Source organism: Balaenoptera musculus, chromosome 4, assembly GCF_009873245.2.
Source record: "Balaenoptera musculus isolate JJ_BM4_2016_0621 chromosome 4, mBalMus1.pri.v3, whole genome shotgun sequence".
Taxonomy (NCBI): domain Eukaryota; kingdom Metazoa; phylum Chordata; class Mammalia; order Artiodactyla; family Balaenopteridae; genus Balaenoptera; species Balaenoptera musculus.
In genome coordinates, this window is record NC_045788.1 from 133,452,321 (window position 1) to 133,464,618 (window position 12,298).

General features: G+C 34.4%; 1 protein-coding gene across 4 annotated transcripts in view; it reads left to right on the forward strand.

The window, feature by feature from the left end:
* Positions 1-12,298, forward strand: part of SON (SON DNA and RNA binding protein) — a 31,083-nt gene that overhangs the window by 16,383 nt on the left and 2,402 nt on the right. For 2 of the 4 annotated variants that reach the window (XM_036849765.1, XM_036849763.1), the window contains exons 7-9: positions 5,641-5,751; positions 6,732-6,848; positions 10,982-11,129. In XM_036849765.1, the coding sequence (XP_036705660.1) occupies positions 5,641-5,751; positions 6,732-6,848; positions 10,982-11,129 (376 nt within the window). Of the gene's footprint in view, positions 1-5,640; positions 5,752-6,731; positions 6,849-7,737; positions 10,348-10,981; positions 11,130-12,298 lie in introns of those variants that run through there. The other 2 variants (XM_036849766.1, XM_036849769.1) reach the window with 2 other exon arrangements.

Here is a 12,298-nt window from a genome sequence, read left to right on the forward strand (position 1 = left end):
AGTTATACCATCACCAGTGAGGGAGAGGATAGATAGCTTGTTGGGACAGTTTTTAGTGAAGTCAGTTGAGTAGCTCAGTTGCTAATTCCCAAATCAAGCTACCTGCACATTTCAAGAGGGAAAGTTTAACTGACATTTGTAACTGATTTAAATCTTGTAGAGGCTGAATATAAACCATGGTGAGAGGGCTGAACAGACTGACTTAGAAATTCTGATACATACGCTTTTAGTAATTTCTTGAAGATTAAGCAATTAACAGAAAAAAAACATTAGGGGATTATTTATGTGAAAAATTTTCCAACAGAGTGAAGCCCTATAAATATTGCAAAATTCCAAGGGATTTTCCTGGGAAGATAAGTGACCATAACTATTTTGACTTCAGTTGAACATCGGGAGAGTGCTTAGTGAATCCTGGTGATTATGGTTCTTATTGATTGAGAGTTTATGTGTAAATATATGTATTTCAGTATTTAGCCATTTTCAGTTTTAACACTAAAACCGTGGTGCCTTACACTGTCATCAACAGTGGTTGTCAGATTTGAATGAAAAGTTGGGGGGAATTATTCCAAAGAAATCCTACGGGGGAGTAGGTGGGTATTCAGATTTTATAATAAGTAAAGGAGCCTTTTATTAAAGCAGGAGGGGAAAAAAAGTTTTGTTCATGAAGCAGATTTCTCCTGTGGGGAGGATATATACAACTATTTGATATCAGAACTCTAAGCTAGTTTCTTAGACGATTAGACTAAAAAAATATATATGTTAACTATAATTTCAAATAAAACAATCCCAAAATTTTAGGAAGAAAAGGGACAATTTTGCTTTTGCTTTCAGGTCTCCGTACTTTTACCTAGAAGTAATATGAAACACCTAGAGGAAATGTTCATAATATAAAATGTTTAGTTCCATTTATTTAGCTGTATCTTATAAATATATTTGTAAGATTAATGTTCTGTATTCCAGTGTTTGCAGAATACTATTGGTGACATTTTATGGGAGCACTGACTCTTGATTCCCTGTCAGGGGTTGAAATAAAGACTTTAGAGAGAAAAGGAAAGTTCTTCTAAATGGTCAACATTTTAACCGAATAGTACTTTGAATTTTTTTACCTGTTAGTCTTTTTTATTTTAATAAATGTAAATGGAATTTGTGGTTCTTTAGTTTTGAGCATGAAACATTTAGGCAAAGATCACAGATTTGATCTCAGCTTTGCTATGATCCTTAATCCCCCCAATTGTTTTGCACATGAGTGCTCTTTGACATAAGTATGAGTGGATAGACGTGGATGGATCAACATAAATCCATATCTTACGGAATATCAACTCATCAGACTGTGTGCCCTACTGCCATAGCATCGTCTTCCTACCCAGAAGCCAACCAGCATCATCCTCAGTAAGGAGTGACTGCAGAACCTTGATCATATTTGTGTCAGTTTGATTTATAAATGAAATCAAAAGTGTTGGAAAACATTTTAAAAATTGTCCTCGGGGGCATTAATTCTTGGTAATAAAGTTAGCAAAGACTTATTGGGTAGAAGATATAAATGTAGTCTCTGACATAAAATTTCCTTGGGTTAACTATTTATCATAATGTCCAGAGGTAGCTTGCCGTTAAGTCTAGTGATTGTTTACACGTTAGGACAGTTTTTGTCTCTGGCAACTGTGCTTGATTTGTTACTATTGAAGAGTATTTCCCCGTCCCAGTGGAGTTAAAATTCCCTTATATTTAGAAGCTCTAAATTTTTGAAGTTTAGGAAAGCTGAGTTCTTGTGGTAAGATGAAAATTTTAATTGAAAATGCAACAACTAGGACCTGGCAGTGCTAGAATGTGTTAAGTACAGCTTTGTTGTTCATTCTTCTCTCCTTAGATTCTCTTAGGTGATTAACATGGAATTTCTTTACCATTTAATGGTTTATCTCTTATCTTATTATAATTCATTTGGATTAAATGTACAAGTTAACTGAGAGTTGCACTAAGGAATTTTATGTGAAATAAAAGGTTCATAAATCAGTTTTAAAAACCAAGCCACATAACAACTGAGGCAGTGTGTATTTAGTGTGGCTTTTGTTTCTGTAGTTTTCATTTTCTACATGAACCTCTTTGTATTTTATTAATTTTAGCTAAATATTTTAAAATCATGTTTTGTATGCAGGTTAGGTGCTTTTTCTTTAATTCTATTTTCTTACAATTAAAAATTTCCTTTTTTACCATCTTTTAATTTGAGATACCTGCAATTACCTCTGTAGAAAATAATTTGCCTATTACAGGGATTATTTTTTCCTTACCTGACTGACCACCTTCTAATAATTCTCTTTAGTTCGTGTATATACTTTAATTGACTTTATAGGAAATACTTAAGATAATTGTTCTATTTATATAAACAGTTGGGTTAACAAAGGGGGGGGGAGGTAAATTGACTTAGAAGGGTTGTTTAAATGAGGAAGATACAGAAGGTACACAGCTGTAATTTAGGCCATGAAATGCATGTTACATGGTGTCAATTATATGTGTTTCATTAGTCCTGACAACTTTTTAGGTTATGGAAGTAGTAATCTGCTGTGTTACTGACGTAGAGGGGTGAAATAACTTGGACAGGTTTTTATTAATGTGAGAACTGGAATTATAATTCAGGGGATACTCTTTTATGTGGATTTCACCTTTTAGAACAAGTCCTAGGGAGAAGGAAATTAAACATTTCCCCCCATGATAATACCTAGAGTATTACTACACATTACATAGAAAGTCTATCATGTATTAGCGGAAATAAATAAGGCGTGTTGATGATAGCTTGATAACAGTATTCTGTACAGTTTAAGATAATTTTTCCCCCAGTTTTTAGCATTCTAAAACTTTTAGCATCATTTTGGTAACTTTTACACATTACTGTTTTTGAGCAACATTAAAAGATGATTAAGATTCTAAAGCCCTGCTACACTGTATAGTTTACTATATACTATATATACACAAACACTATACAGTCCAATACAGTAGTCATTAAGTGAACCACTGAAAAATCAGTTCTTTAATTGCACTAGACACATTTCAAGTGCTCATTTGCTTTCACTATAGAAAATTCTGTTGGACAGTGCTGTTCTAAAGGGTAGCTGTGATATTTTATGAGTGTTTTAATACTGATTCATAACATTTGGTGTAGTCTTTGAATATTACTGCTTTCGGGCTTTCTATTGCATATCCTGAGTTACCTTGAAAACCTGGAAATATGCTTTTTGATACAAACTCTTGAGAATCCTTAAGAGATTAAGGTAATCCTGATTGATTCTACTTTGAGTATATTTTTCCACATTAAAAAGTATGAATATGAAATTAATAGTCAAATTACTATTTGGTAATACTGTTTTGACATGAACTTACAGCTCACTTGGTAAGCCTGTTGAAGAATAAATGAAGCTGTATTAGGAAAAAACTAGTTGTAATTTTATCTAAAGTAAATTTATATTAAATCCCAATGTTGATATATTAAATAAATACTATTGAAATAAATAAATAAAAATTCCTTTCAGAGTGAGATGTGAATTTAACGTATAATATTAGTGAGATTTGAATGAAGTTTCATCCTGAGGATAATGATGGGGTATTTAGGTTACCTGCTTACTTAATAAAGGTTAAAAGAGAAAAATGTATGAAGATATAAAAATGTCTTCAGAAGGAAGAATTCACAGATAGGTATGTTAATTTACTTTCCAGTTGGCAAGAAGTAATTTTATTCTAGAAAAGTTGGTAGTTTTCGGAGCCATCTTAACTACATTTTTATGGCTAATTTACAGTTGGAAATTGGGGGATCAGAGCTTGGGGTGGTAATGGGTAGGTGCATTTTCCTCAGTATTGCCTCTGAGTTTCGACTTTTTAGAATAAAAACCTATTATTTTATACCTAAATAACCTAACACTTAGATTTGTAGATGGGTATGAAACCCAAAGTAATTGTGGCAAGGTTAAAGAACAGTACTTGAGATATATTTAGTGGGCTTTCAAAAATTACTTCGATGATCTTAAGATCTAAGGCCAAAGGAATGTAAATTTTGACCTAAGATATCTGGGTTCCCACTTAAAGTCCCAGCAGTGATCACAATTGTAAATAGAAGTGAAAAGTGAACCTACTAAGTTTTCTAGTGTTTCAATCTGGCTTTGCTTATATAGCCCCAGAAATATTCTAATTAGTGTGGATAATTTACTAAGTTGACTAAGAAATTAGGATCTTTCATAAATGAGATATGTAAGCAGTCTAATAAACAGTTACGGAATGAATTCAGTTTAATTCTGCTTTCATTTTAAGAAGGCAAATATATAGAAATCTGTACTTTCTGGTACCTTGTGGAAGAAAAATTGAGTTTTGCTAAAGGAATCTTACTAGGTGATTCAGCAAGATTACTAAGGATGATGGAGTGATTAAGGGGTTCTGAAGATAGGAAAAAGGAAGATTAGTAATCTTTATGCATGAGATATAATTATTCTTTCAAAGTCATATACCCTTCTCAACTATATAGGTCTTATTTTTAAAAGAAGTATTTCATACTCAACTACACAGTCAAATTACAGGTAACCTTAGTTTAGCTTTTTAAAAAAACCTTTGTTATTTTACTGAGTTCCTTGTATTTGTCACATCCATGCAGTACTTACTAGTCATTCTTTGTAAATGAATTTAGGAATACTTCATGTCAGATAAGCGTTTTCCAAAAATGAATTTTCTTGGGTGGAATACTAGAAAATATTAATGGGTTAAGTAGTGTTAGAAGAAAAACAAGTATTAAGAATTGGTGAGTTGACACAAATCAACCTAACCTCTTAATGTTAGAACAAAAAACATCAAATTTTCTTTCTCTGGTTGAGCCCTCCACAAATTTGGCAAATACAGTATTTGCTCTAAAGATTATCCTTAAAAATTTCCTGGACATTATGAAACTTCTTAAAAAGTTAAGTCCCATCTGCTTAGCTTAAGCTTTTTACAAGTAGAATATGAGCTTTGAAAAGGAGGACCTAAGACATTTCAAACATATTTTAAGTGTTTCAATTATGTACCCCACAGAAATATTTTAACTTCCATCATAAATGTACATAAACTGAAAACAAAAGATCCATTTACTTAAATAGTAAATATATTCTTTGAAGAAACCAAGTTCCTAAGACCAAACTATATGAACAACTGCAAGTAGGTGAAAACATGTGCAGACGAGTGAAGGAACGATCACTGACGTGATAATGGTTTTCTGCTTATTTAAGAACCTTGCTTATTGCTTTTGAGGGTTATGCTGAGAAGTAGGGTAAAATGAAAACTGCTAATGAGTTACAAAATTAATTGTTCAAAAAATTCTCATTTATTATAAATGACTGTTTTGTTAGTGAAGGCCAGAGATTGATTGTAATTTGATGTAGTAGAAAATATTAGGAAGAAGTCGGATTTTAGGTTGAGTTCAACTGCTGCCTGATACGTTGTAACTTACCTTAAACAATCGTTGTCTGTTTTCCAAGGTTAGTTTACCTTTTAGAGTCTTCTCCCTACTTTACAAAATTTTAATATATAAAACTTACTTTGTTTTTGACATGAAGCAACTAAAGATATGAGCATTTTTCAGAATTTAGGGGGACTGTTGTTATTTGAGATAATTATCTGTATTTTCTTTCTTAGCCTGTGGACATCTCTACAGCAATGAGTGAGCGGGCACTTGCTCAGAAAAGACTCAGCGAGAATGCATTTGACCTTGAAGCTATGAGCATGTTAAATCGTGCTCAGGAACGGGTATGTAGCAGTTTTAATATCTACATGATCATTTATCTAGCAAGCTCACTTAAAGTGATTTGGGGCTTGATCATTCAGTATATGTTGTGTACTGTGGGGCAGGAGCTGTTTCTTGAGAGAATAAAAATGGAAAAAATTATCTGCCCTCATAGAATTTATAATCAATCTAATGTATAAAAATAGCTAAGTGCCCATAATAGCCCTGTGAGGTGTATTGAGTTTCCACTTTCCATCTGAGAAGACAGGTAAAGAGTGGCTAAATGAGGCCCAAGGGCACAAAACCAGTTAAGTAGGGAACTGGGATCCAAACCCAGACAGTCTGAATCCAGAGTCTGTGCTTTTTAAACAGTGGACAGCGGCTCCATAGGCTACTTTTCTATGGTAAATATATGGAAGCAGTAAGTACATGTTCAGAGAGAAAATACATTGCCCGACAATACTGGGTGTTCAGTAAATATACTTTGAATGAATAACAGCTAATTCTTTAATTATCACAGTGTTTGAACAATTTCCTATGTTTATTATTCTTTAACTATCTTGAATTTATTCTCGATTTGTAACACTTCAAAGAAAGTAATTAAAAATTGAGGTTGTCAAATTAGCATGCATTTATGAGATATGTAAGCAGGAGGGCAAGGATCCTTTGCCATATGAGTGATTTTCTATATTTTTCATGTATCTGTGCTATTTTGAAGAATGAGTGTCAGCTATGCTTTTTAGTTGTTAGAGATATATCTCAAATTTTATCAGTGGGATCCACTGAGCAGTTACTGAACTGCTGCTTTGGAATGTTTAGGAAAACAATATTTTAAAGATGTACAAATTCAGTATATTGTTTTTGAAAAGTTGAAAATTTAAGTCTGTTATTAAGCCTTTTCGGGAACTAAGTAAACCATTTCATTTAGGGAATTAAATTAATACCAGTGGCACTTTAACTAGAGAAGTAATTTTACTTAATTGAGGACTCTTCTTTTCTTCAGATTGATGCCTGGGCTCAGCTGAACTCTATTCCTGGCCAGTTCACAGGAAGTACAGGAGTACAGGTTCTGACACAAGAACAGTTGGCCAATACTGGTGCCCAAGCCTGGATTAAAAAGGTACACAACATATGCACATACAAAAGTGTCCACGTACGAAGTTAAGATTTTTAAGAAAATGTTTTATTAAAAGTGCAGAAAGAGGCCAGTGAATCTAACCAGTTTCATGAGTAAATTTGCTATGTGTATATACTCCAGGATGGACACTGAAGATGGATCGATTCATGAGACAATGGCTAATGTATAAATATGGCTCAAGAGCCACTTAATTTATATCCTGCTGCTCCTGGGTTTTGTGGGGGTGGTTTTTTAAACTGTGTTTTGAATGCTAACAGTGTATCTCAGGTGCTGTTCAGAATATTCCACAGTTCCTGTTGGACAACCAATCTAATGATTTCAAAGCAGTGGTTCTCAGATTTTTTCTCATCATGGGATACTTTATTACAGGTTTATTTTTGGTGCACTGCCCCCAAGAGCCTTCTGCCACCTGATTTTCCGTTCCTCTATTCCTGTGCCCTTCTTTCCCTCTTCCTTAGTGCCTGCGCCCTCCTGTAAGCTCCCTTGGCCCCTAGTCCTCATTCCTGTTGTGAGCTCCAGCCCCAGGCCCCCGTGGTTGTCAGCTGTTCGTTACAGCAAGTGGTTGGGAGGCCCCAGTGTTAGTGCTGCATGTGGTGATCTTGCCAGGGGTCTGGAAAGCTGGGGGAGGATGGCTGAAGTGTTGGGTGGGCAGTGCTGAAGGGTGGGGAATCGGGTGGGATGGGGATGGCGAATACTATCTGTGGACCACCATTTAGGCCCTGGTGGCCTCTGGTGATCCACAGGTTCAATTTGAGAACCGCTGATCTCATGAAAAAACAGGATATGTAAGACCTAAATTCAAGGGAGAGGACGGACGCCTCGTGCTGTGAAGATGTAGGTGCTCCTGGTTTCAGATTCCTCCTGCAGTGAGACGTGTGAACTCCACCTACGGCTGCCTCGTTGTTGGGGGAGTCTTAGGTGGTTACAGAGGGCTTTCTGAAGAAATGTATTCTGGTGAAGGGAGTGGCTTGGTTGGATGGGTGATGGGGAAATTTGTTTCAGGAGTATTGGCAGCATAGCAGTGCTGAAACTGGGAGGCTGTGTGGTCTAATGGATTGGGGAGGTTTCTTTATTTATCCTGCTGTACTCCTGACTCCTTTTGTGACTGTGGCAAGTAATTACTTGGAATTTCAGTCTCCAAGTGCCTTCTTCCTGCCTCTCAGGGTGGTGATCAGTAATGGGATGGGTACCTATAGAAAACTGCTGTGAGTGCCAATGAGTGAGCTGAATTTCTGAAAAGTCATATTTTTTGTTGCTTTGGACCTTTTAATAACTTTTTTTTCAGTTTTGATAGCATTATCTCTGGTGATCTTCTTATTAACAAATTAATGTAAAGCATATCCTTACTTTGCCTGCCCCCCTTTTTGGGGGAGGGGGGAATAGTTGCACCAATATCTATATAGTGAGTACACAATCAGGTTGGTTAAAAAAATTACAACTTACCTAGTTTACTAGGGGTTGATGGAAAAAAGATGAAAATCTAGCAAAATATTTTTAAGCTTGTATTAGTTTTGGACTAATTATATTACAGTATTTAAGATATGAAAGTGATTCATGTGCTTGAAAAATGGCTTTCATCTCATTGGGAATAATTATAAATGTACATCTATTTCTTTAACAATTTTAGTTCTTTAATACTATTTAATGTTGAAGCTGAGTACTCCATATTTCAGAAAGTTAGACTTGAAGTTTATGTGGGTGTTTAGCACATAATAATTAAATAGTCATGTACATTACTAGGTAGAAACTTCAGAATGTGATTCCATTGCAAAGTTGGTCTTCATTTGTACAGTGAAGTTCTGATCCATACATAATGCTACAGACTTCTAAACATCATCACTTTAACATAACTTACCAAATGATTAAATTGGTTCCCTGTAAACTTTCCCTTAATTTTTTTTGGTTTCCAGTCTTGTAGACAGTTGGCAGATTTTAAATAATTTACATCATTTAAAATATAGACATAAATCATTTTTGATAAGTTATCACAAGAGAAAGATGTGTTCATTCATCAGACCAAAGTTTTAAATAATTATAGAAGAAAGCAGTGCTTTCAGGAAAACTTCCATTCATATGTTACTGAACAATATATGCTGCTAATATCAGTTAAGGCCAGGAACATTTTATTTATAAAAATGAGCAAAAACATGGAAAAAGTCATTAGGCAGCTAGAAATTTAACATTCATCTTCACTGTCAAATATCACAAACTGTCTACTTGTTTTATTTAGAAAACTTTTTCAAAATGTTCATTTGGTGTTTTCTTGCCTTGCTGTAGGCCAGCACCCTCTTTTAATGTTAAAGACTACATGGAATGCCAACATTCTCCATATTCTTTTTTACTTTGCTGCAGTGTATTCTTAGATGAAAAAGTATGAGAGTTTATTAGTAGTAAAAAAAAAAAAAAAATTTAAATGGTTATTGATTTGAAAGAAGCTTTATTTTCTGGAATGAAAAGATTTGGACATGACCTGATGAATATTGTTTACTTTTGTAGTCTCATTAATTAGCTTTTTGTTGAACTGTATACACACTGGTGTAAAGATTTGAAGATATTAGAGAATGGAAACAAAATTGGAAACCTGCGTTATTGGGGATTTGTATTATACTCTGCACAGTTGCCCTTTTTTTTAGGAGTGTTTCCTGGAAAAGAGGGGCGGATGAACCTGGAAGTAAGTAAAAGTAATTTTAGGTGTGTAGCAACAAGGCAGTTGGTATCCAAGCATCAGCTAACTTTTCTCTGTCCACCAACACTGCATGGCCTGCACCAAGTAAGGAACTGAACCAGGGGTATGTTTTTACCTCCACAGCTGCCTCCTTCCATCAGAGTACCGTGTTGAACTTAATGTCTAGTCACACTTCATTGGCATGTTTTCTCCCCAGCAGATAATTAAAAAGCTGGGAAAAAATAACAGTACACAGTTTTACTATTGTGTAAAACGAAGATTTAAAAATTCACTATTAACTTATCAGTAGAGGAGGTGATTAATGTATACTATTTCTAGAGCTACCAAAATGTTTGACTGCCTCTGTTGATAAGTTAATGACTTTTGCTTACATTTGCTAGAGAATGTAAATCTAGAATGTTTAATAACAAGGGGAAATAAAACATGATTTGGAGATGTATGTTATAAATTTTTTAAAAATGGCCATAAAGATCAACAGTAGAATTCAGTGGTTTGTTACATATACATGGATGCCCTTTAAAAAGAGGCATCACATAGTTCTTAACACGTGAAAATAACTGTTGACCATGCTAATGTATATAGTTGTGCATCTTATGACATTAAGTGGTTTGCTGCTTTGATGGAAATTATGGTTCAGTGGGTTGGATACAAGAGAGATGACTGTTCACAGAATAACCTGTGAACTTTCACCCCTCTGTATGGAAACTTGTTTCAGGGCCAAATCCTTGTAGCTGTCTTCTTGCCCCGGTCAGTGCCAGCCCTACTATTCACAACACTGCTGCTACCGAGGCCTAGGTATGTAAACGTTTAAGGAGTTTTTTAAAAGTCTTTTTAACATCAAGTTAGGTTTTAAAAGAATTCAAAATTCAGTTTGGTATAATTACAGGGTATTTTATGTGTTATCTTTCTACTTCATAGGGATTTTCTAAGTAAAATATTTATACTTGATTTATGGTAGAATGGGGGGAAAAAACTTTGGATGATAACAGTATGCTTCTTCAGTGTCCAAACTATTTCTAAATGATTTCTAGGCTTTATTCATTAACTAGGTACACCTGGGACAATTAATATTATTGACTGTTTTAACATTGCCTTCTTTTTATTTTGCAAGCTAAGAAGAGATACCAGTGAACCTAAATAGTGGACGAAAACAGGAGTGTTCTAATTTTTTTTTTGGAGGGGGGCACAAGGGCCACTGTTCTAAAACTGCCATTTGACTTATTTGACTTTCAAAATACTGTTATGTTTATGTGAAAATAATTAGAACATACACACTACAGTATGTATATAAGTATAGAAGCATTTAATTGCTATAACTATAACAGATCTAGAAGTAAAATAAGATTTCTTTCTTTAAAAAGTTACACTGAGTTTGTAGTCAAATTCTAACTATAAAATGGGGATATTTTACCTTTCTTTCTTTGGATAGGATCAGTTCTTAAGAGCAGCCCCAGTAACTGGAGGAATGGGAGCCGTTTTGATGAGAAAAATGGGCTGGAAAGAAGGAGAAGGATTAGGAAAAAACAAAGAAGGAAATAAGGAACCTATCCTAGTTGATTTTAAGACAGATCGAAAAGGTAAGTTTTTTTAGAAAGTTTATTATACCTTCTTTAACATTTAGGATTTCATTACTATCATAAATTCTTCTGATGTCAGTGATCCTGAACTGGAGGCACTTCTTACAGTATATATAGGTTTTTGTTAGGAAAAAAAAGTTTAACCCATTTTCAGAAGCTTTATATATAGATGGAGACACTAATTTGAGCGTAAAAGGCAACAAACAACCTTTGTGCAATATATGATTACGTTTTTAATTAGATTTCATATTTAGATAGAATTTCCATTTTGTTTTCTGTTGACAGGGAACATGTGCTTGTTTTTGTTCTAGGATTTATTTTTTCTTTCAACGATATTTATCCCACATATCCTCCTCATTTCCTATTAGAGAGTTCTGTTTAGTCTTCACTTTCTAAACCCCTTTTGCATATCACTTTTTTCAAGCTCAGTAATTGAGTTCTGTTGGGTTGGGGCTGGAGAGTAGAACAACTGCTGACAGCAGTGTTACCTCTTTTCATTGCATTTCTTCCCTTGGAATAATGTCCATTGTAGAATCACATGGGGCTGCCAGCTAAATGTGATTTCAATAGCTTGTTTAAATCTGATTTTTAAACACTGGAAAATTTAAAACTAATTTATTTTCCTTATTTTTGTAATCAGAAAGTTAAGTTGAAGTTAATGCAGTTAAATTATTGTCCTAATGAATTTGGAAACCAAGTAGCTCTGACCAAATTATGTATTTTAAAAAATGTTTTGCATCAGAATTTCTACATTGTCATCTACCGAGAATAACATGTTGCCATTTAATTCCAAATTGGAATTTATTGTAATAGTGATACTCGGAAATAGGCTAGAAATAACACAATCATCCCATAATGCAGCATTAATGCAAACTTTAAATTAGAAAAAGACATTGTACTTCTTGTCACATTGACATTACTGCTTATACAAGTTGAATAGATTGTGTGTGTCATAAAAGGTGGTTTACGAGAAGACAACATCTGTGGGTGCATTGCATAATTCCAGGGAATAGTCCCTTTGGAATTGTGCAGTGTGGCCTGGGATTGGGAAAGCATAGTGGCAGAATTGGCAAAGAACTGGTTGAAAAATTCCCCTGGGATAAATGGAAAGCATTGATTTTAGTTAGTAATATAGCTAAAGCCCTTTTAGAAAGTGAGGCTGAGGCTGT